Raw genomic sequence first — 26106 nt, forward strand, 5'->3', positions numbered from 1 at the left:
CTTTGCCATTATTTTGCAAGTGCATAACTACAGTGTACATAATAATCAGTTATACTAGACTTTATGTATAAAGTAAAGATTGTTTAAAAATCTTAAATACTAAAGAAATACTCCAAAGAGAAACTAGGTTCTCAGTTTATCAGTTTTGGCATAGATAAAACGGTTTTGGTCAGGATTAAATGCCAAGACCCACACCTCCGCAACCATAACCATATCTCATATCATGAACAGCATCTTTGTGGTTTTAGGAGTACGCACGAATAGAAGTGAGTGAAAATTTTAAAACGTACGTTTTCATGTCACTGGCCTTTTACTTCGTAGATACTGGATTTGTAGTTTATTATTATGTGTTTTAATATTTTTTGGGACGGGGGCAACACGTTACACACATTTATTTGGTTTTAAATAGGTTCTAGGTATTTTTTTCGTATTTTTAAAGTCTCGAAATTCACGACCATGACGTGTCCCTAGGGTACATTTTCCAACTTTCACGCTATTTTTAGAATAATTATTCATGCCGAAATATATAAAGCCATATTTTTATGTCATCAATGGTTATTAAACTTACAAAAAAGGAGCATATTATAATTTTATTGTCATTGCAGACTGACTACCATGACAAAATAAGTCTGTCCCTCGATTTGGCGTCACGACCATTTGGGAAAAATTTTCAACTTTGGAGCACGACAGTGGCAAGCCTGGCGTCGATGGAGTCAGTTGGTTTTAGAGACTAGTTCGGGGTGTACGTCAGGATTGTAGTGCCGGTCGTTTTGAGTTGAAAGGAGCAATTACAAGATTAATAAAGGAAAGATTGTGTTTTTTGTAATTTTGGTGTGTCCATGACCGTACGTAGTCATTCGATGAAGTAGACATGGTGTTAATTTTTGTTTATAAGATATTTCAATTGCTAGATTAACCTAGAAGTCCACTTTGTATCCTCGAACATGAGGTGCAGAGCTACCGCCAGAACAGAGCCAAATAACACGTAATTTCACGACCAAAGTTTCACGACCATTGCGGTTTTTTTCACGACCAATCCAGCCTTATGGATTATAGTGTGTTTGGTCGTGACAATAACTTTAATATAATTTGTAAATTGAACAGTTTAGTTCAATTGAAACACATAGTTTTATTATAACTAACAGTATAATTGAAGGATTGTTTAGAAATATTTAGATAATTCCAGACAATTCACGACCGTACCGCTTGTCCCTGACCATCACGTTTATGATTTCTATCATAAAAATTTCAAAAATTAAAATATCGTCATATTTCAATGTTTTATACACAAAAGAAGCACACCTCTATACAAACATAATGGTTTTTCGGGTCTCAGGTAAGTTTTTTCGGAGTTATACAAACTTAAAAAGATTTTATTGGCTTTTTTCTATTTTTTGAGTTTTTTTTATTTTTTTCTAGAAAGACCAAATATACCAAAAGCTCAGTGACCTTTTTATTGTATAATGGTCATAAAAGTAAATTAGTTTATAGCAAAACATAGTTATAAAAATAATATTGACTATTTTTAATATTCATTTAAACGTCCGTTATGGTCGTGACAGGATTTTGTGTTTTTCTACTAAAGATGCTCTTAAAAAAGAAAACTACCAAAGATATTGCGTTACCATGGACATTTTATGAAACTTCAAATGTTAATGAAATAAAAAAAATAATAAAAGTTTTGAAAAAAGGGGAAAAATATTTGCAAAGTGCTTTTCCTGAAAACGTACGTTTTTAAATTTTCACTCAAGTACCATTTACCACGTATAATAGTCCTCGCCACAATCTTCGGATCGGGGAGTCGTAAGATTTCTTCCCTCTTGGAGGGGTCTTGAAGAAGTTGCTCAGTCTTATTATGGTGCTTACCATCGATGTATAATGCGTAGCATAGCCACCTCCGGTAGCCGTGACAGTAGAGTGTTAGTAGGAAAGGCCCTTTTCTAGAAAGAAGATTAAATCAATTCTTGGATAAAAGTAAGATTATCAACAAAAATCAGTTTGGATTCCGTTCAGGTTACTCCACCCTAAATAGCCTCCGTTCAACCTGATTACAGAGGTTTCCAACTCTTTCGACGCAAAGAATCACGTCTCCGGTTTGTTCCTTGACCTTACAAAAGCTTTTGATGTCGTTCTCCACAACCTACTTTTAAATAAGCTGGAGAGATTGGGGATCCGTGGAAGAGCTATGGATTGGGATGTCTTCCTATGTTAAAAGGGACGGAGGCAAGTTTTAAAAGTACTATAATAGTAGGATATCTGATGAGCGTATAAGTACAGGTGTGCCACAGTGGTCCGTTCATGGGCCCGTCCTGTTCATCAATGATCTGCCTCCTGTAGTGTCAAAGTCAAAGTTACATCTGTTTGCTGAATTCCCTCATTGTCTCCAGTACAAATCATGCACAGCTAGAAATCCAAACTTTTATTGAGAGTAATTTTGTTTTCCAATGGCTATCCGAGAACTCTCTACATGTTAATCCTCAGAAAACGTCACTTTTAGACTTTTCTTACACATCTGAATCTTTCTAACTAAACCAATCTTTCTCCATGTGTATCCGTCTGTTTAATTCTCTTCCTAATACAATCAAGGGCGAACATAATTTAAACAAGTTTAAGTATGGTCTGAGGAAATTTTTAGTTGATAGGGAATTTTAAAGTGTTATTTATTCGTTTTTCTTTTAATGTAAATATAGTTAATGGGTCTGATTTTTTTACTTGTTTAGTTTTAGCATAGACAAAGATTTGGTGACTTTTGCCCTGTTGTAAATTTATGTACTGTATTATGACAATAAAACATCCTGATTCCGATTCTGATTCTGAAGATAATATAGATGAAACACACTCCCTTGTGTTGGTTCAGGTGGCCGTGGTTGGTTAGTCTATGATAATAATGTGTTAATTGAAACATCATCGAATTTGTTTACCTTCAAAAATGTTTAAAAATTTTCTATTTATTGTTCCAATATTTTTAAAACCTTACAGCGCACAGTGAATTTCAATTGTAGTCTGTCTCAGGAAAAGGGGATAGCCCTGCCCTTGCGGCTGCAGGGATCCATCTATAAAATATATAGAATTATTGCATGCGCATCAGATTCGTTTATTGATCTTTGAATGCATACATTGCAATTGATATTGATATGCAATAAAATACAATGGAAAAGCAATCCGAATATGGAATACATCAAAAGCCGAGGTCAGAATAATACTCTGCAGATTGCTGTAAAAAAGTTAACTAGCCTATGCAAAGGAAGACATAAAAAATATAAAAAGTAACAACAATAAAAAGGTAACATAAACTAATTTGAATCCTCACTGTAGTACATTAAGCACAGAATTGTGTGTTAAGAGTTCATTTTTTAAAAGAGTGTCCTCTCGTAGATGATGAGGTCTTGCAAGCTGCAAGGGCAGTTAGCTCCTCAAGCCTTTAGATTGGATAGTGAGCAAGCAAATTCCATATTCCCTTCCTCAATGTTGTGGGTGACCCTTCTCCATCTTATCTTTGGCATTATGGGGGAGCTAATTAACGTGTGCTTCAGCATACGAAGGATTTTTAAAGAGAGTAAAGGTTTTTTGTGGGCGGACATGGAAATCGCCATTCATTGCGCCTCGCGTGAGTGGTTGTGTGTTTTGTTTTCTGTGGTTTCAAAACGATATTGTTGAGCTCATTGGTGGTGTCTATCCACAATATTTTGGGCTCATGGTCTGTTAGGAAACTACAGTAGGTATATTGAACTTGAGCCGTGTATGTAGGTGACGGTGATAGATCTAAAGGTCTATGCATACTGAACAGGGATTTTGCGAAGGCAGTATATGTGACAATGGGCGTGTTGTTTTTTTTTAAATTTATTATCGTAATTTAGCAGCCTTAAAACTATTTTGATTTGGCATGTCAACGCTTTTGTAAATTAATTATCACTTCCATCTGGAATAAAAACAAAACAGCAAAGCACAAATTGTAAAATATGCCAAAAAATGATAAATGTATTACTTGTTAGCCCTAATCAGCGCACTCAGACATAAATGATAACATGCTTATTTTACGATAGGATTAGTTAATAACAAACAATAAACAAACCTAATCAGTTATTATGTTTATTATATATTGTAAAGTTTTACAACTGATTAGTAACATAATCTATGATACATCAAATTATTGTCCATGGACTAAAAAGAATTGCACAATATTTCTAGTTTTTTTTAACACTAATTGACTAATTACTCGATTTCTTGTTCCTTTCTTCTCCTTCTTTTCTTATCTTATGTTTATTGTTTATTGCCATTGTTTATTTATCTTATCATAATTTCAATGGATATTTTTGGTTATTTAAACGCGACGCTGTTTGTATATGATTGATACCTATATTTGTATGAATTTTAGGAATTATAACGCAAAGACATATTCAGTTAAACAATAGGCCTAATATTTTCATTCTAGGCAAAGCTAAGCAACAAAACAAACTCTGTAAAAATGTGTACAATTTGCCAGCCTTGGACTTTGACTTTGTAGCTATGGTACCGAAATGTTTACACACTTCAAAATGGGTTTTGTGTACAGTTAGTAGTTAAAATCAATATGAAAAGTGCCCTTATGAATACGCCGACAATTTATTTAAAATTTATCATCTTCATTTGGCTGTAAAAATCATCTAAACTTAAGATCACTAAGTTAGGCTTTTACTAGGCCTACCATAATGGAGCTGGAGTATCGAGAGGATGCGTTACAACAGATTTTTACTCATATATCTCAACTCAGCCTTGACAAAGGCCTGGAGCAAGTTGTGAGTACAGATCTTCAGATCGTCTAAGGCCTGTTCTAACTAAGCTATGAACCCATAACTTAGGCCTAATTGGTGTGAACCTGTCAATAACTCGGCAATAAGTAGTGCATGCGCCACAAAAAATCTATTGCTGGCTGTTTTGCGGAAAAATACGGCCACGAAACATATTACCGATGATGTCAACAGATAGAGGACACTATAACGGACACAACATTATCAACATCATGTACCTGGGGGCTGCACTTTACTTGACGTCCTACACTCATTCGAATGAAAATATCGATCGATATATCGATTAATCGATTGCTTCATTCGATATATCGTTTGGTTAGTTAAGTAAGGTTAACCTAACCTAACTAACCAACCAAACGATATATCAAATGAAACAATCAAATGAAAATATCGAATCGAAAAAACAATCGAATGAGTGTAGGACGTCAAGTAAAGTGCAGCCTACCTGGGGAGTAAGTTAGGGTTAGGGGGGGTAAAATCAAAAACAAGTAGTGCGCGCGCCCGCTAAAATCTGTTGCTGGCCGTTTTGCGTAAAAATACGGCTTGCGGACGTTTTTTTCTGTAAAACAGCCAGCAATAGCCTATATTTTTAAAGGCGCGCGCATTACTTAAGTTATTGCTGATTTTACTCCCCCTTACTTACTCCCCATCTGTTGGCATCATCGGTAATATGGCTCGCGGACGTATTTTTTCGCAAAAGGGCCAGCAATAGATTTTAGCGGGCGCGCGCACGCTCACTACTTATTGCTGTTTTTACCCCCCCTTAACTTACTCCCCAGGTACCTACATGATATTGATACTGTCGTGTCCGTCAAAATGTCCTCTATCTGTTGGCATCATCGGTAATATGGCTCGCGGACATATTTTTCCGCAAAACAGCCAGCAATAGATTTTTAAATGTGCACACACTACTTATTGCTAGGTTTACCACCCTTACTTACTCCCCAGGTACATGATGTTGAAACTGTTGTGTCCGTTAAGGTGTCCTCTATCTGTTGGCATCATCAATAATATGTTTCGTGGCCGTATTTTTCTGCAAAATGGCCAGCAATAGATTTTTTATGGCGCGTGCACTACTTATTGCCGAGTTATTGCCAGGTTCACACAAGTCATAACTTAGTCTTCTATTTCAAATACTTAGTTAGGCCTAGGCTAATAAGTTTAGACTCACGTTTTATTTATATATTCAAACAGTAAATGTAAGATAGAGCTGTTTATAAAATTTCTGGCAATATGTTTTAACTATATAAATCTTATCTAACTGAACACGTTTGCTGCAGGCTACTAATTGTAGTACCTGAGCACCAGCGCTCGACACATCTTGAACTTACTATAAATGTAGCACTATACACTCCCCTCTCCAACATTGGCTCAGTGTGAACTGAGCATGTGACGGCGACGTGTCGACTTTGTACGCGCCATTTTTTTGTACGTGCAATTAGTAAAGAATCTTACAGTGTCAGTGCTTTGAGATGTGGGTGTTTGGCTTAGATTTAGTGACATGGAAAGGATAACGTTAATGAAAATGTTGAAAACGTTGTTTCGGTGGATTATGTTGAGCAGGTGTCCAGTTCAGAGAGCTTGGATGATGATGACACAGATGGTGTTTAGCCCTCTATGTAGTCACCTGTACCTGGTACAAATGGCGGGCCTATGATAACTTTTAAATTATCCCTTTCACAGCTGATCCTGGTTATAAAAGAACCTCACTGCTGGCGACAAGGGTGGTACCATGCGTTTATCAATAACGACGATAAACATGGACAACCTTATGCGGCTATAAGTCAGGAAATGTTTGTAAAAAACACTAAAAAACAATCGGTACCAGGTTATGAAGTATGATACAATATTTACAGGAAATGTTGATTACCGGTACTGTTATATACATCGTGAGTATCTCGATGAGTTACACTCCCGTAATCTTTGAGTTGAATCTACTCCAGGTGTTATTAGCACTCCTGTATCCCCCCCCCCCAACCCACGCCAAACAAGGCCCATTGATGGTGACATCAACCCAGAAATATCTCCATAGACTATCAAGAAATAAGAAAAGAAGGGCAAATCGCAAATGATAGTGGAGTCACCAATCTTTGCCGCATTTGTTCGAAAGATATCAAGCGAAAACAACCAGTTTACATATGCAGCGTATGCCTAGACGAACTTGGACTTGGTTAATTTTTAGTGCTCTGACAAACACAAGAAAGTCGGAAATTAGTTTATATGAAGAAAAAGTATAGTTTATTTTAAGTCTTTAGTTGCCTTTTATCTCAAAAAACTGAGCGGCAACAGTACATGGACCGACACCAGTCTCGCTACCTACTACAATTGTAATAGGTACAGGAAATGATGTCATCAAATCCTTCCTTTATGGATAGTTAGTCATCTCCCATCAACCTTTTGGACATAATTTTTTAGTCAAATAGGCCACAATTTTTTTTAGGGTTTAATGCTTATTAATAGCACAGCAAACGTGTTAAGGTACCTAGTTACGTTCTATTCATAAACTTTTTATACGATAGGCCTAAGTTAGTCTGCAGAAGCATAGTGTTGTGGATTGGTTTATTTGCATGTTGTAAGAAAGACTTAGTAAACCAAAAGTATGACTTTTATTAATTCAAAATTACAACCATGTTTTAGTTAAGAACAAATACAATATTTACAAACAAATCAAATAATAAATATTATCAGGTGATAATGTTCACATCACCACATTCTCCTCCACTATTTTTCAAGGTAGGTATAGCATATGTAATTCTTTAGATATGACGGAGGGTTCTGAAGATAGACAGCCGTCTATGAAGTTGGGGTCTGAGATACCGTTTGTTGAGTTTCATTTTGAACTTCATTGTGGTCAATGTCTGAATTTATATTTTCAACAATCTCTCTCTCAGTAGTATTGTCTTCAGGAGGTAGATCACCAGGAGTAGGCCAGCGGGTGCAAGATGTCTCAGGGATACTTTTGATTCTGACCCATCTCTTCTTCTGACGAGAGCGTACTGTGGATTTGATTCCAAAAGTTGAACTGGCTCCACAAGGTCATCATATTTATTAGATCTTACAAACTTTCTAAGCTGGACAGGACCAGGAGCAGATAGCCAAGATGGTAAGGAGTCTCCATTGATAGTTCTTCTGCTATGTATAAAGAATCTTTCGTGTGGTGTGCAGTTTGTCGCAGTGCATAAAAGAGATCTGACTGAGTGAAGAGCCTCCTGTAATTCTTCTTCCCATGCAGCAACTGGCAGGTTGTGGTTTTTCAAATCTAGTAGGATGGTTCGCCACACTGTTCCATTGAAGCGTTCAATCTGAGAGTTCCCTCTAGGGTTATAAGGTGTCGTATGACTCTCCTTTGTACATTCAGATAGAGGTTCATCTTTTATGTCGCGAGAGCTGACGGACTTTCTTCACAAGTATGGAGTAGCTACGAGTCATACGACACCTTATAACCCTAGAGGGAACTCTCAAATCGAACGCTTCAATGGAACAATATGGCGAACCATCCTACTAGCTTTGAAAAACCACAACCTGCCAGTTGCTGCATGGGAAGAAGTATTACAGGAGGCTCTTCACTCAGTCAGATCTCTTTTGATCCTTTCCACATACGGTCAAATCATCCAGATAGGCATACACTCCATTCAGTTTTTCTTTTCTAATGATTTGGTCCATGGTCTTTTGAAAACATGTTGGTTACACCAAATGGGATTCTTCTGAATTGAAAAAGACGACCAGCAGCCTCAAAAGCAGTGTACTTCTTCTCTTCGTCAGAAATTGGTACCTATTTGATAGTATGCTTGCTTTAGATCAATGGCACTAAAAACCTTGTTCGTCGCTACAGTGGATACTAGATCATCTATGTTTGGTAAGGGATAGGCGTCTAAAAGAGTAAATTTGTTTATCGTTTGCGAATAGTCCACACACAGTCGCTTCTTCCCTTTGTCGTTTGTAACAACCAACACTTGTGCACGCCAAGGTGACAAACTAGGTTTAATGATCTCCTCAGTCTGTAGTTTTTCCATTTCTTGTTTTATAAATTGCATATCTTCATCTGAGTAACGTCGTGATTTTGTGGCTATTGGCTTACAATCTGGAGTTAAATTGCAGAATAGTTTGGGTGGTTCAACTTTGGCACAGGAGCACACCAACAGAGGAGGTGAACATTATCACAGGACCAAATGTTGGATTGGGAAATGGTAAAATTAAGATTATAAAAAAGAAACCATGTTACCATGAATATTTATTATTAGATTTGTTTGTAAATATTGTATTTGTTCTTGACTAAAACATGGTTGTAATTTTGAATGAATAAAAGCCATACTTTTGGTTTACTAAGTCTTTCTTACAACAATTTTATTCATTCAAAATTACAACCATGTTTTAGTTAATAACAAATACAATATTTACAAACAAATCAAATAATAAATATTATCAGGTGATAATGTTCACATCACCACATCTGTATATATAAAAGGCAAAGCCCTCACTGACTGACTGACTGACTGACTGACTGACTCACTCACTCACCACTAATTCTCCCACTTCCCATTTACCTAGGAGGCTGAAATTTGGTACACTGATTCTTTAGGCATTAAATTGAAAAACTAAGTAGTTTTTATTCTGATCGGACTCTCGGGCTCCGCCTCAGTGGCTCTGGAGTTTCCCATGTTAACCTTATGAGTACTCATATTTAAATGGAATTAATGAATCTTAACAGCTGTTTCAATTAAACAAGTTGGTTCTGTTCTATGATGTGCAATAGCATTAAAGTTACAAGGATAACCAACAGGGTGCAGCACTATAATTCTTTTTAGCGAATTTCCAATATAGGGAATAAGCTATTACCGTAGTACTCATGGTAAGACCTGGACGCGGGACCGATTTTTTTTTTCGTTTTGAGGTTCCTAGAGGCCAAAAACACCATCCGTTCAAATTCATATATATATATATATATATATATATATATTTATATATTTATATATTTATATATTTATATATATATATATATGTGTCCGTCAGCACGATAACTCGAGCAAAAATGATCCGATTTTGATGAAATTTGGTACAAACGTGTAAACGTACGTTTATTCGAACGAGTTCGCGATCCAGCATGATCGGACCATGGGAACGGGGGTTTACGGGGGGTTTTATGGGGTAAAAATAAGTTTTTCCCATTTTTGACCCAAAAAACATCAAATTTAGCAATTTCTTTCCAAACCATTTTGTAGAGCTTAAAAAAACAAATAATTTAGTATATTGAAGCGTTATTATGCGCCTAATGGTTACGGAGAAAATACCAAAAAATTGTACATTTTAAATTCCCATGTTATTCTTAAGGAGAATAAGTAAACTGTTGTAGTTTGCTTGTTTGTGAACATATTTTGATCAAATTTGGAAAATGTTTCTATTTCTTACTAACTATACACCTTTTACAAAAAAAAAAAAACAGTTTTACCCTGCCTGATGCAGCAAACCTAAGTACTTGTTAAACTAATTCTATTTAAATCAAGAATAAATGTTATATTTTTAAGTAGACATTTCAGTGTAAATCCAATCAGTCAAATGGAAATTCGCTTAGTCTGCAGGTTTGCTGCGGCAGGGGTATTTATTTATGACAACAGGTTATTTCCAACCAAAAGGTGAGTGAGCGTAGCGAACGAACTTCAACCTGGAGGCGAGTTAGCGTAGCGAACGAGCTAACCTGAAGGCAAGTGAGCGCAGCGAACGAGCTCCAACCTAAAAGTGAGTGAGAGTAGCGAACGAACTTCAACCAGGACGTGATTGAACCATGCGAACGAGCTTATCTTGAAAATTAAGAAGTTAAACGGGGCAAAGCCCGCGGGTACAGCTAGTCTATATATAAAGCCAAAAGTACCCATGAACTTTTGAGAAAACTACAAGTCACACCCCTATAAACCATATACTTAAAATGTTCGTCATGACGAGAAACCTTGTGCAAAATTATCCATTATTTCATAAATAGCCCTTTAAGGTCGTATTTCCGTTCTAAAGGGAACTTTTCATATACCTAATGTTAAAAATTCACCAGCTGTACTTATTTGTTTGTTATTCTTTCAATTTATTACCTTATTAAAGTCAGGTGTGATTATTATTGTTTCTTTTACTGTTTTTTGTTTATTTCAGGTTAACTTAACCAATTAATAGTTTTATTAATACTTATGATGTCAAACGGGGTGAAGCCCGTGGGTAACAACTAGTTGCAATAAAATTTTATCAAGGCTTCTCACAAATACAAATAAGGTTACTTCGCCGCTATTTTAATTTACTTAAAACTACCATTCCATTGTTTCCACAGCTTGTTGATGATTCTAATTATCAATTTCAGGAGAAACTACGAGACTCTACACAACCTGGATCTTTTAAACTGCTTCTTAACCAAATACCAACCATGATTGCAGCAGAACGTTCTTACGTCAACCTAGGCTTTGTTACCACAAAAAATAAGATATTTTCAAGGAAAGATGTAAGTAGATAATTTGAAAGATTTATCTAAATTATTAGGCCTAGGACATCATAAATCATTAGGCCCATCTACCTATCATTAGTAAAATAGGAAGGTTAAGACCAAATGTGCAGGTACACACATGTTAAAGCGTATAATCTTAATCATCTATAAAAAATTAACTTGGATTTCAGTGTTGTCTTTAAACCGTATCCTATCTGTACATTTAATACACTGTGTTTGTTTGTTTTATAATCAGACATAATGTGTGTTATGTTGTACTGATACTAATATTTTCCACACTACTCCGTGCTAATAGACTTTCCATTCATGGGCTTAGTACGGAAAATCAAAATAGCTGTTTGCTGCCTGCTTAACCAAATGGTATTTCATTACCTAGTGTGTACTACTACTATGTGGTAATGAATCCTTCCGGACATCAGCTGATTATAATTAGGCCTTTTTAGGTATAGGCTTTAACACCTCAGGTATTTCTTAATCATTATATCAACCATTATATCAAGGTAACAAATCAAATAAATTTGTTTTTGCTCAGACATTTATATAATAATGTTGCAACTTAATTTGTAAGATAAAAAATACACCTTAATAATAATAATCCTTAAGTCAGTTGGAATATGTATTGGATTTTATTTTGGTAATTCTTACTAGGTTTAGTTTAGGGTTAATGGTAAAAAATATAGTACGACACTTCTCCAAAATGTGTTAACCACACTCATCCGGTGAACACCTATTTCCCGGAATAGTAACGTTTCAATGTACTATTTCAGTGAGATGTAATAATTAGTAGGCTGTGGCCATTTTCTCATATCAGGCTGATTTTGTGCTCCTGAATGAATGGAAATTAAACCATGGTTTAACGTAACGTAACGTCATCAGGTGGTTTTTGACGTAAGTTCTATGTTCACCCGCTTACTACGAATGGTCTTTACAGATATTTTGTTACTAAGCTCTTAAAACACAACACAAGTCAAATTAATTTTACAATTACAATTACAGTAAACCTGCGATAGTTCAATACTCCTTGTAGTTTAACACGGTCTGAGCTATTTTGTCAAGTGATATTTAATGGTTACTATTGTGATGTAAGCTGACGTGAACATTAATTTGTCATTTATTGTTGACTTGAGACGAATGAACAGTGAAATTGTTAAGCTTTTTAGTATTTAATAAATTTGGGTAATTTCTGTATAGGCCTAAAACTTGTTTATAACTTTCCTGTATATTAAACTCCATTTGCTCCCTATAGTTCAAAATTTTGATAGTTTGACATCCCTTAAGTCCATAAAGTGTCGAACTATCGTGGTTCTACCGTAATAATAAATTACTAATTAAATAGTAGTAACACACTTCAGCATGCTTTGGTGATATCTTCAGACCGGATAAAGGTACTGATGTGAGATAAAGATGAAGAGTTCCAAAATATATTTTTATATTATTACGTAATTTGTAATTTATTGTGAAAAAGTATGTTTTGTCACTATGGCCTAAAAATACTCCTTCCAACACAGATTGTTTATGATCAGCTTTTAATGACAAATAGATGCAATACGTATAGGTACTGCGCAATATTTATCACTGTGCCAACACAATAGTCAATTTATATTTCATTACATGAACTTTTTACATTTGAATTTGTCTAAATGTCGATTAAGAGGCGGCAGGAGTCAGGTTTAAAATCGTCAATCTGCGACTCCTGCATTTGTACGGTCCGCAACCCGCACGGCTAGTTTCTGACCTTGAGCCTATTGATCGTAACTTCCATGTATAGAGCAGTGTTGAAAAATGGACAGTTCGTACATTTCTAAATGGTGCAATACTGTGGCCGACGCGACGGGTCGAATGAATCTGTCTTTTTACACAAACAAACATTCGGCCTGCAATGCTACGCTAATTTTTAACGTACAAATTTAATTTATACGTTTTAAAATTTTATTTTTTTAGTTTTAAAATGTATGTAGTGCGTGCGAGAAGCCGGTAATTATTACTATATTATTTTGGTAAAACTGAATTAAATTTGAAATTTTACGTTTATGCAAATATGCAATTTATTTCATAGCTTTATTTATTTATTACTTTATTTATTTCATAAATGAGATACCATAATTAATTGTTGTTTTTCAATATATGTTTTATTACATTACGTTAAAAGTTCTTCTATGGAATTGAGTTTTCATTTACACTCAATTTATATAACTGAGTTTAAATAATTTGATGGAAATGGGTATGGTCAATTCAATACTCATGTTTTCCTTTAGAAAACTATTTATTTCGGCTTTACAATGTAGTTGATTTTAATGAGTCTTTTCCAAAAAAAATCAAAACAAACATGTATTAAAAATAATTATATGTACAAAAATGAATGATCATTTTACAAGCTATGATGACATTTAACCATCGCTTTTGTTTGTCTTCTTAGATGCTTTTTGCTTTTCCTGGGCATTAACAATATACGACGGATTTCGGATTTCCATTGATCTGCAATGGCGGGGATCAATTAATTCAGGTAGAATGCAATTGAGATAAAATCTCTCTAACTTAGGGACCATGTTATTTTGCCAGAACTCATCATCTCGTTCGATTTTTTCCATTTTTATTCCTTTAGTTGTCCACAGCACAAACTGGCAATAACGTCGTTTTGTAATGCTCAACTGGCCTTGCATTTGGTAGTAAAAGTCATGCCCCTTATTTATTTCACCAATCGTTCCATCCTTTTCCTTTTTCCAAAATGTACATTTTCTGGAGATGACTGCTTCATCCGGTGTCAGGTTTTTGCATGAAGATGGGCATTTGATCTCAATCAAGCCATCATCGTCGATTAACCCATCAGGAGATGCCCCTAAAAAAGGTTTTTCATCGTCGATAAACAAGCCGCATGGTTGTATCGTTTTCTGTAATAAAGAAGCAGCTTCTTCTCTGGCCACCGGTTCATTTTGGCGGCCGTAGGCCATTGACTCACAGTCAAAAGTAGAGTATAATAATTGCTTTACCAACGAACCACAACCGGTCGTTGGTTTCATTTTACATACACGCCCAAAATTAGAGGCGGTCAATAGGTTACGGCGTATTTCAAGCCACTCTCCACTGTCACTCTGTTCGACAGTGGCTCGCTCGATTCGAATTCTTTCCTCTTCTGATCGTTGAAGTTTTTTTAGAAATTCTTCGGTTTCCATTTTCATTGTTTCCTCGTCGATGTCCGGGTTTTGGGCTGCTACGCCATAATCCGCATCGTTGTTAGAGCTCACCTGAAACAATGTCTTTCTTGATTTTTTCTGTCCCTGTCCTTTCTCAACCTTTCTTTTTCTTTTCAAACCTGTACTTTTGGTATAATATCCAGGGCTAGCTTTGTACATGTGCTTGTGGAGTACGTAGTGGGTGTTTCCTGTATTATGTTGAAGAACTGCCGCTGAACACCGTCCTTGGTACGATCCTCTCATGGCGAAGTTCACCAGTTTTCCTCCAATGTACTTAGCCACGATCGAATTGTAGTGCTCAACTGCATTAGAGGTTACATCCGTGATTAAACTCCGTGAATGGCGGCTCAGGTCACGAATAACATCACAGATTAAATTATACAATCCAGCGGACACTAACTGTGGAACAAAATTTCCTTCACTATTTACATCTTGCGCTTCCTTTGTACAAAAGTATCCCCTTTCTCTACAATGCTCATGCTGTCCAAATACATGACTGGGTACATTCAAAATATCCAGCCTCAGCTGTTTAATCTTTTCTACGTTTGGCAAATCTTGTTTCTTCCTGTATTCCTGGGCTTTTTGGACAGCCATTCTACAACGGAAAACGTTTTCACCCAATTTTTTTCTCATAAGGATACTGTTTTTGTTTTTGTTCGATGTAACTGCAATTTGCCTTAGCTTGTTGGAGAAGTTTCGCAGCAAATGGTTCTTACATTCTATTTTTTCAACAGTAATACTTTTATATGGTCTGCTCTCTCTAATCCTTTTGTATACGCTACTGTCGCCGTCTGCGATAAGACGAGCGTATCTCACTCCATACATCTCTTCACTACGTTGAAAGCCGTCTGCGATGATGGCAGGTTCCATGCTAGAAGAGCTCTGGGTTGACTCCCAGTTTTTGTAGCAGGTATGCTCTGTTGGCTCCTTTCCTAAAGATGCAGCTCGGGAGCATGGAGTGCAATATTTATTCTTCACTCCCATGTACAGCACCTTTTTTGTATTGTGGCCGACAATAGCCGCCTGTAAATAAAAACCTTAGTAGTACACATTACATACACGCGTTAGTTGCCAATTTTTTATAATAGAGAATTATTTTCTTTTGAGAACAGATATATACCCTCGTAGCAATAAACCTGTCACACCCAATTTGATGTGATGGAGTGAATAAGGTGATTATTCGCTAGCCCATGTAGCACAGATGGTTGGGCCAACGTTGGTAAATTGTGGATGGTAGAAATGCCATCTCTTTGAACTGTTTTCCAACCAACCATTCTCCAACAATGGCCCAACCATCCAAAAATACTGATGGCCAGGGACGTAACTAGGCTATTCAGTACCCGGGGCAAACACCTATTTTGGCGCCCCCCCTTCAATTGGACTGAACCCAATTCCTTACAAATCTTCTTAAAAAATGTGTGGTGTGTCCATCGGTTCAATACATTAATACAACAGTATTTAGATCTTAAAATGCTTAACCCCAAGTTCAAGGTATTAAGGCCTAGATACTGTATAGGTGGAAAATAATTGAATGCAATATGGTTCGTATTTTCAATGACAAATATTTTATTTGAAAACGAAATGATTCACGAAAATAATATTGCTAGTAACTAATAATATTACTAGTATTGCTAGTGTTGTGTTTGTAGTATGTGTGTGTGTGTGTGCGTGGTGACTGGTGTGAGGGATGGTGTGCGGAGGGGTAGGTGGGTTTCGGGAGGGGTGTGGAAGTGTTTTGACGCCGCGCCGGCGCCGTCCTAGTGACTCATCGACGACAGACAGATAACGCAGTATGCTTATCCTCATTCTCGCACCGTACAAGTTCATACGTACCGTTATGATTCGTAAACAGTAAAATAACAGTTATATAGCATTTATCATTCACCCCCCCCCCCTAGTTACGTCCCTGCTGATGGCTAACTAACCATAACAAAACTGATATCCAACCAACCGTTAAATTTAACACAAAATAATAAAACATTTTGTATGAAAAGCTTACGGTAATTATTAGTTGAGTAAATTGATTAAATATTTCGTAAAAAAAATTATAAAAAAACTAGCACAACATTTGTTTGCCCAGACGGCCTCAAACCTACTTACCACTCCTGACAGTGACGAGTAATTAGATCTGTAGGACCTTTTGCACCAGCTGCCATCAGCAACGACAGTGAGAAGCGGCGTGCCATCTTCGTCAACCTCTCCATTTTCTACTGCGTGTCTTGCTTCTTCCTGTGCTGCTTCTTTCATTTCACACTCAGCTGTAGCTACCAACTCCGAGATTACCTAAAAGGTAGTTATATAATTAAATATTAACTATTGTACATATATAAAAAAAAAAAATAATAACTACAACTTAGTAACGGTCTCCAATATACGACGTTATTGTAGCAAATGGCAAATCTTGAATAATAATAATAATTTTACATCAAATAAAGTTAATAATAGTGATAAACAAACAGCCGTAAAATGAATTATATGATTAATGGATAAAGGATTGGTTAAACTTTTTAACTTACGTTATATCCAAAGCAAATAAGTGGACATACAGTAAATGTTTCCCTAAAATAATTTATATTTACCTTGTCCTCTATTTTCTTAAAGGTTTTGTTGCTCATCGGGGGAATGTCCATTGTGGAAAAAACTTCCTCTAATTGAGCATGGCCTCCACCTGTTGCCATAGTTCCACTAACAGCACTTGTATTTACATCCATCAAATCATTTTTCTTTGTTTCTGACCAAATAACCTTTGTTATGTTGCACATGGAACATTTAAATACAAAACCACTCTTCAGTCCAACTCTCTTTTCCCGCAAAAATGTCAAATCTTTGAAACTACAACCTGTGGGACTATGATTATCTAATTCTTTCACTTGATCGAAAATATCTTTAATTGTCACTATTCTACGACCACACAGCATTGAGACGTGAGAAGTTTCTGTTGCGTCTTTCTCCCCATCGTGACTTGGTTCTTTCCTGAAAATACAAGAGATATGATGGTACAATGCTAATGCGTCAAACGTCAAACTGACAAAAAATATATATTTTTTTAAGTTTGGACAGTAAATACCTACTACAAATTATTGTAGGCCTCATTTAAAAGTCCCTCTTAAGTCACAGTGAAGTTAATTGAATTGCACATAATTATTTTTTGAATTACAGTACTAATATCACAATAAGTCTCCTATATAGTATCCAGGCCTATTCTAAAGTCAAGACTAAATATTATGCATACTTACTTCTTATCATCAAAGTATTTTTTTAAATAGGAAGGCAGCTTCCGCTTTTTCGTCCTCGACGGGAACTTCTTCAGATGACCCATCACGGTTTGATAGAAACAACTCAATAATACTGACACTGCCAAAATTGTTGATCTTCCGATGTAGACTTTGCTAAGTGTGGGTTTATACTAAAATTTGTATTTTGCGCGCCTTTTCTTTCACATCGACGCTAGTGCTATCTGTGTGGAGAACGCTGAACTGTTACGCCGCCCCGCGCTGCGCGTGAGGGGGTTGCAGTTGTAGAGTTATTTTAAAACAACGAAAAACATTGAAACCAATTCACTTTTCAAGAAAACTAAAAAGTAGTTTTAAGACTGAATATATAAGGTTACTTGTAAGCCAAATTTCACAATTTTACGATAACGTTTACCTACTGTAACATTGAACTAGTTCTGTCAAATCCTTATGGAAAATAATATTTTTTATTTCAACAAAAACAAATTAAAAAATTTTTTTTTTAAATGTTTTTGCATGCTACACGTAGGTTAAGTTATGCTTTTTAATACTACTTTTTGATCCATGCCAAATACGCAATCGTTTAATTGCAGTTAAGTGAAAAGTAAATTAAACCCATGTTAAATAGCAGGCCCTGCCAGTAGTGTGGTGGTTGACTCCTGCCGCCTCTTAAGGGGTATTTTTGTAATAAAAAACTGTATAACAATATGATGAACACGAATGTTAATAAAAATAATAATAGACCTACAGTAGGTTTTTGAATCAGGCATATTTTCTTCGGCTAAACCAGTAGAAGACTTCTACAGGGTGTCCCGGAACTCTCTACCAATATTTTAGGGCATTGCTCCTGGGTAAGAAACATACCTAAATATCATATTTATATTGTCCGGAAGTCCTTAGTTACTCACACAACCGCCATTTTGTTTTTTCAGTTATTAATTTTTTTCTAAAGAATGGTTAAACAGACGAAATGGAAACTTTGCACAAAAATTTATGACAACTATAAAAAGCTACCAAAAAATTATGACGTTTTTTCAAATTTATAAAACAAAATGGCGGCCATTTAAAATTTTGTTTCTTAAATAACTCGAAAACCGTTGATTTTCCAAAACTTTACAAGGATAACTTTTTTAAGGTAATTTCAATACAAATCCATTGACACCTTATTGATTAAGATTGGACAAGTATTAACTCAGATATGGCAATTTTAGTGATACGTGACCACTTTCAGCATGAGCTGCAACTACCTTCCAGAGGTCACGTATCACAAAAATTACCAAAAACTACCTAAAATTGCCATACTCAAAATAGTAATATTTTGTACTGATTAGCCTAATTGTAAATTTGGATAAAGTATCTAAGACATTTAATTTTTTTTTAGAACTCGATTCGCTCTATGCTAGAAAGTTTGAGAGGAGAACTAGTAAAAATCGAGGAGTCAAGTTCAGAAGAGCGCACTAGTGTCGTCACCTCCCAGATCATCCTGTATATAACTGCTCGTATACAGCTGATAGATGTGTAAGTTGTATACAAGTGAAAAATTGCTTTAGGTGAACATAAATAATTATCACTGGGTTAGCTTAATAAAGCATTTTGTTTGTTTCATTATCGTTGATGGTGAGTTTAGTATGAGACTACTGCAGACATTTTCCATCACGGTGATTAATAAAATCAATATTTTTTCCTTTTATTCGTAATGGAAGATGTCCAATAATCTCTTAGATAACCTAATAATGGGCTTAATTGAAAACAACACTTTGATTTAACATCTTCATTGAAACACGTGTATTGAGAGGCTTCCGCTCAATAATTGAAATTTTACACTATTTCCTTATACACCTACTTTTTACAGAAAATTCAAAGATTTCTTGATTTGGTTCAAATTTTATAATGCAATTCTTGCCTGATTTTCGCAAGTGTTGCCAATTTCGTACAAAGAATTCGTAACTGGTAAAAATGGCAACATAATTTGCATACAATTTGTCAAAGGTTCTCTGTAATTTATCAACTGATCAACAGTTCTTGATTACATTTATTTGTTGATAAATCAGAGTTTCACTAAACTTATTACTATATTCCGATTACCTTCATTATTATTGTGATACACAAGTTAATTATAAATTTAAAGAGGTTTTTGATTAAAGCAATTTTGAAATAAGCACTTTCCACTGTGTAAATATGAATGTTTTTACCAGACAATATGCTACCAGCAGAAATCCAATCTTCTGGATTCAGATTGGTTAAATATTAATTGTACGAATTATTGGTTTACTTACCTTCTAATTCTGATTCAATTCTTCAAGACAGTAATTAACATGGGTAAATAACCCACAGGATAAAATATTGTTGGTTGTTGTTTTATAGTTGTTGTATTGTTTTGTTACTGTTATTCTCCCGTACACAGGTATGAGAAGATGTATGCTATGAGCGTGAGCAGTAGGCTGATGAAGTATGAAGACTTGTTGTTGTTGGTGGAGAAGGTTGTGGATACGTTTGCTCTCTCACACGACGCTCTTACACCTATGAAAACTGCAGTCAGGTGACAGTTTGGAATCAGTATTATTATATACATATTTACTTTTTGTATCAGTTTTAAACACAGCCTGACGATGGAAACATAGTTTCTGAAAGCGCTTGTGGATTAAAATAATTTATTATATATTGGCCTTTTTGAAGTTTAAAATTTAGTTATACATATCATTATTCTTTGCCAATATCTGCAATATAAGTTATGTCAATTACTGTTTAACGTTATTTAGTTTCGGTCATCGGTCATACTGATGATGACGGAGGGTGAGGACAATTGGACCTGTGTGTCACATTACATCCAGGGTATTCTCCGCGCCAAGAAGCTCGACCTTGACCGGGATGCGGTGTAGGTCATGAAGTATCCAAATGCCATAAACGGTGAGAGCCCTGAGGGCTTAGGTAACATGTTGGCCTGACTTGAAGTAATGTGACAAACAATTCCAGGACTGTGTCCAACAGAGTAGAGGGGGTTTTTTAGTGAGTAGTCTGTGATAGATTCAGGAGTCTCACACTACAGGCTGGCTACCTGTGTGCGTAAAAGCATTTTCCCTCCTCTCCCTTAAAAAAAAAAAAAACTTTATTTAGTTTAGTTGTTATTGGAGGTTTTTCTATAGGACTATAAGTTATAGTCAAGACTGATTTGAGTACCGCAATGTATTTGACCTGAATTATTAGTTTATTCTTAACAAACAGAATTGTAATTAACTTAGGTTTGTGAAGTACGAAGAGTGTTTACACACCCAATGAGGATTGTGATTATGGATTGTTTTAATTTCAAATTGACTAATTTATACAATAATAGAAGACTACAACAACTGTACCTATATTAAGTTTTGGTGTTAATCTCAAGTTTTTCTTCGCTTGTTTCAGTCTTGAATGTGAAATATTAATGTTATTACTGAAAGCCCAAATTGACATCCAGAATTGGAGGTTTCTGTCAACCCTCCTTAACCTGCATGGAGCAAACTCAAGGATTGTCGCTTGGGAGAAAATTCTACAAAGTAAAGAGGTAACATTATTAAATATATTTTTTATCTGTAATTAACTGCATTAACTCCTTAAAGCAACAGGAATTTCTATCAGTTTGTGTACAACTTTTTTTTTAAATCAGAAGGCCAGGCTTACAACGGGATTGCATCCCAGCTGGAACAGCTTATTGTGCACCCTCATTCACAGGCCCTCATTCTCCGTCTGTTGTGTACAAGTTCCCTTAAACAAAAATCCTTGACCTTCAGTTACCTTGCGATACAAAGAATCATCAGGTGTGTAGTTTATCTGATGTAGAGGAAATTCCTTGAATTCCAGAGACCATGATTAAATTGAGATATCGTATACATCAAGGGCGTCCCCATGGGGGTTTGAAGAAACAAGCTCTGCAAGGGCCTTTTAGTACTTAGATTGTTGATATTTTTTTAATAAATTAGGAGCACGATAATGCTCTATAGATCTATAACACAATTGTTACAACTAAAACTCTGTTTAAATTAATGGGCACCAGAATTTTATTCTATAACACCATCATTGCCTAACCCAAACCCTAGTGAAGTTTTTGCCTACCGTTTGTACTGCCTACCAAAGTTACAAACGTTGACATTTTTATGACATATTCACGCTTACGATTTTTTTGGTTAGACCTTCATTCCACTGTTTAAATTTGTGATTCATGGGGTGTTTGTGATAGTGATTTAAGAATTCTGATTGGGAGCAGGTTAAAGTATAAGTAAAAGTAAACAATTTTGTTCAAAACCAAGTCAAATGAAGAACTTAGTGACTTTTTAACAGCAGATTTTTAAAATCAAGGCTTGATGACTGAATATTGATGATTCAAGAAGTATAGTTTAGTTTTGCATGGCTCATGCACAGTCCAAAGACAAGTGCATTAATCTTACATGCAACATTTTTTGCCCATTCTAGTCTATTTAGTTTGTTGGTTGCGATTGTGTATTGCCCATCACGGTAGAGTCATCAGTGATGTGTTTGTTGACAGTCGTGGAAGCTCGGGTTTGGACCGTCGTTTCTCAAGGTCAACCCTCTCCCACCTCTTGTTCAGTGGCTGGTCAAGCTCAAAGTGGCGACGGTTAACAAGTTCTCCCTCTACTTCCACCACACCCTGATGCAGCAAACCTCACCAGCTGACTTCAAGACTGTCTGTCGGAACCACAACATCGACACTTACCAGAGGCATGTCACTGTCAACTATTTTATTTACGCTTGCCAAAACCAAAGCCTAGGAACAAACGAAGACCACTCACGGGAGTTGCACTTAGAATAGTTCAAGGTTTGAAGGGCAGGGTCAGGATAGCCGTGCTCTGATTGTCATCTGCAACGGTGGTAGCCCTGGCTGGCAGATGATTACAAGGCCATAGTTAACGGAAATCAGTTGGTGGCCAAAAGTAAAATGTACTTGGAAAATTTAGCTAACGTTTGTTTACGTGAGTAGCCTGTAGCTATTCCCTGGTATGTGGCAAATCCATACCACATAATTACTTTTCAAAATTAGTCCGAACAAAATCAAAGTTACTGTGTAAAGTGAAATTACCAGCTGTGCTAATCATCAACGGACATGTAAACGTTCAGACCTTCTTACTCTCCCCAGTTCCTGCCAGCTCTTCATTGTGTTATCTTAATTTTAGGGTACATTGTTCCTAAAATTCAATTCAATTCCAAAGTTTGGCCTAAGATTTACATTTCTTAGGAATAAAAGTGTAGGGAACTACTGCCCAAGAAAGTGCCAAATTTAAATATACTCCCATATTATTGCTTATCTCTTTTTATTTGTGGTACAAAGGGTGAAGAAGCTTTGTTCTGCAGATTGGCAACCAAAAACTTGGTGAGAGCTCCAGATAAAAACGCACAAGTTATTTCGAGAGCATGCTTAGGGTATTATGAAGATGTAGTTTATTTGTTACATTTTGCAGGCTACAGAACATCCAACGCCGGTATGATGCAATTACTGCGATGTTGCTGTTTGACACAACCGGTGCTACGGACTACGGCCCGGCGTATCAACTCCCCTCCACTATGGAGTCTGGCCCTGTCGACCCTTACGTCATTATGGTCTACTGTCCAAAGGTGGGTGAAACAACATAACTTGATTAGAATATAAGGTGTCAAGGCGTCAATTTTAGTTCAAAAAGGTCAAGACATATAGCTTTCATTCAATGTTTCAACTATTAATGTACATTTCTCAATATTATGATTATCTATTTGACAGTTCATCTATGTTTATCAATGTTTTCATGCCTTGCGCAGGAAAACAGTTGTTCCTTGTTACATAATTTTAACCTATTTGATTGCCTTGTTGCGGCTTAGTCAATTTTTTCATTTAATTAAAAAATTTCACTAGAATTTTATTTGTTTATTGTAAAAAAACATGTATGAATCAATCTTCAGTAACATTCTTTGCAAGATATCTTATTTGATTTTATAAGTCTTAAAAATCCAAATAGAGACAACAAAATAGTCTGGGCTATCAAGGTCAAGTGGTTGTACTACTGTACTCGCTTTAAATGTTAGAGATCACTGGTTCCAAACAAGTTCTGGACCCAGATGCCATTCGTCGTTGTGTTATCAATTAATAATGCTATCCAAAAAAGGGTCAACTTTGTATAGTAATAATACCACGGTTTGAACCATTTCATCAAGAAATTTTAAAACAAACCAGTGGCGTAGAGAAACACAAATATAAAAAAATATATTTTATTAAAAAGACCACTTAGCCTAATTTTATTTTTACTCAAGTGAAGAATTTTGTTAAATTATATGGTTTAAAGAATATACATTTTTCAGAAACTAGTAGAGCAGTTACCAACCATCAGTAAGGCTATCAGTGAGCGATCTTCGGAGCTGGCGTCTCTAGACCGTGTTGTCTGTTGCTACAGCACTAAGGTAAACAACTGAATTTTAATTTGTTTCAAAACTTTCAAGACTTATTTCTTGAATTCTCTATTTCAAATTTTTAGGGTGAGGCAATGAGAGCACCCCGATTTTCTTTCGTTGTCACATTATAAGTAAAGCAACAATGAATCAACTGTTGTAACAGTTATAAGCAACATGTTGAACAGCTGTGATAACATCAACCAAACTATGCAAATTTAGTAAACATTGTTCCTGAGGCTTGTAACACTGAGATTTTGATGTATGGACTTATTTGTAAAATAGTGATTCTTGTTTAAACACCCAGAGATTGTTTGGACTACATCCCATACTTGGTCAATATCGCGCTGTTCTAGATTGTAAAACAATAGAACTTAAGCCAACAGTATGTATCATGCTACACCCAGGTTAATATGACTGCCTTCATTGATGCTCCCACTAAGAGTTATTTACGAAACAATTTTTGTTTGAGAAAGCAAAAAGGAATAGTGCTTAAAAATAAAGAATGTTTCTAACGTACAGAGAAAAACCTCATACTTAACGCCTAGCAGTTCACTCTTGGTGGGAAGACCAATAATGGCAATCATTTTTACGTTTCTATAGCACAACACTAACTGACCCCTTGAGCAATGGTTTATATAGTGAGGGATGGCCAGTTACCTACCTACTGGGCTTGCCTGCTTTCTGCCACTTTCTTGCCTAGTGAACATTCACTGAACGATCAGAGGTTGGAAAAAAGCCCAACCTCTTGTCTTCAGATGTACCTAATTAAAATACAGCAAAAAAGCCATGTCAAAAGGGTTTCCAATCAGAAAATGAAAATGGGAATATTTATGAAGGAACACAAACATTACACATTACAGTATTTTTTTTTTTTACATTTTGGTTCAAACTCTTTTAGCATCTCCAACTTAAATAACTTAATAAAACAATTTGTGTACTTTCTGCATTTCAGGACCTTTGCTCATATTTCATGACCAGTCTGGACCCTCGAGTCACTATGGTGTTCGTGTTTGACTCCAAAAAAGATGAGAAGGAAACGTCACTTTGTAAATACATTATGGAGCTCACTGTCCAGCTTCGAACCAGCAACCAGATATTCTCCAAATTAAAACTGAACAATTAATAAGTGTATAACTAATTGTAAATGGTTAATAATTTTATTGTAATACAGAATAGACTATATTTTTGATCATCCATGTATATGTATAAAATGGTTTTTAAATAAAATATAAGTTTTGCTCATAAAAATAGTTTTATTTTGTACGTACATTTACAACTTATGTTGATAAAAGTTTAAGAAAAGTATAAAATCTCTTATAAAAAGTAACACACTTTAGCTCAGGCTAATTGACTGCTTGTATGCTAGAAGTTATGGTATTTTAAGGTCACTTATGTGTAACAACTAAGACTCTGAAGGTTATTTTTAACACAACTACTATTAGTAACAAAAATAAAATAAACCTACACCTTGAGCAAAACCATAACCAGAACCATAATTACCTAAATGATTAACAATTAACAAAAAATCCAAAATTTACAATTCGGATACACAACAAACATAAACAAAAAATAACATATAACAACATGCCACAATCAGGTTTTGAACCTTCAACAGTAAAATATGACTAACTCAACAATTATGTTTAAGTATTATAGTAAGGGTAACATTAACATTTATTTGTTAAATGAAATATTTTATAAACCATTAACAGTAAATAAAAATATAACAAACGAGACTAACTCAACAATCAGTTAAACCGTTACATTAAAGGTAACATTAACATTGGTCAATTGAAAGGATTTTCATTACAAAAATAGTAACAGTTGAATCACAGAATAAGTAACAGGAAGTGATTCTACGATTAATTACAAACAATTATACTAAACAGTAAGTAAGAAAAAGTGGAATGGTACATTGAGTTAAATGGAATTACGCTTTTGGTAAAAATAGCTTTAGGTCAGGGTTTTAAAAGATTTTTTAAATAAATGGTTAGGTTTAACAACATGTT

The 26106-nt window shown here is 35.5% G+C and overlaps 1 protein-coding gene across 1 annotated transcript; it reads left to right on the forward strand.

Moving 5' to 3' along the window:
• The first annotated feature begins 4285 nt into the window (after window positions 1-4285).
• Window positions 4286-25339, forward strand: LOC128990642 (KICSTOR subunit 2-like). The gene is made up of 9 exons (XM_054413126.1): window positions 4286-4775; window positions 11125-11262; window positions 19071-19207; window positions 20094-20228; window positions 21089-21227; window positions 22206-22399; window positions 23137-23290; window positions 24008-24106; window positions 25050-25339. Exons 1-9 carry the CDS (start codon window positions 4689-4691, stop codon window positions 25218-25220), a joined length of 1254 nt encoding a protein of 417 aa, XP_054269101.1. The 5' UTR covers window positions 4286-4688; the 3' UTR covers window positions 25221-25339.
• Window positions 25340-26106: the final 767 nt, after the last annotated feature.

This window comes from Macrosteles quadrilineatus, unplaced genomic scaffold (genome assembly GCF_028750875.1).
Source record: "Macrosteles quadrilineatus isolate MER2022 unplaced genomic scaffold, UCM_ALF_1.0 Scaffold_3__2_contigs__length_128488019, whole genome shotgun sequence".
NCBI lineage: Eukaryota > Metazoa > Arthropoda > Insecta > Hemiptera > Cicadellidae > Macrosteles > Macrosteles quadrilineatus.

Bases quoted from the DNA above. Each gene is read 5' to 3' on its own strand.
- LOC128990642 (XM_054413126.1), top strand. From the start codon at position 4,689: ATGGAGCTGGAGTATCGAGAGGATGCGTTACAACAGATTTTTACTCAT. The intron at 11,263-19,070 runs GTAAGTAGATAA...ATTTTTTTTTAG, and splicing joins AGATATTTTCAAGGAAAGAT to AACTCGATTCGCTCTATGCT. The intron at 22,400-23,136 runs GCATGTCACTGT...TACATTTTGCAG, and splicing joins AACATCGACACTTACCAGAG to GCTACAGAACATCCAACGCC.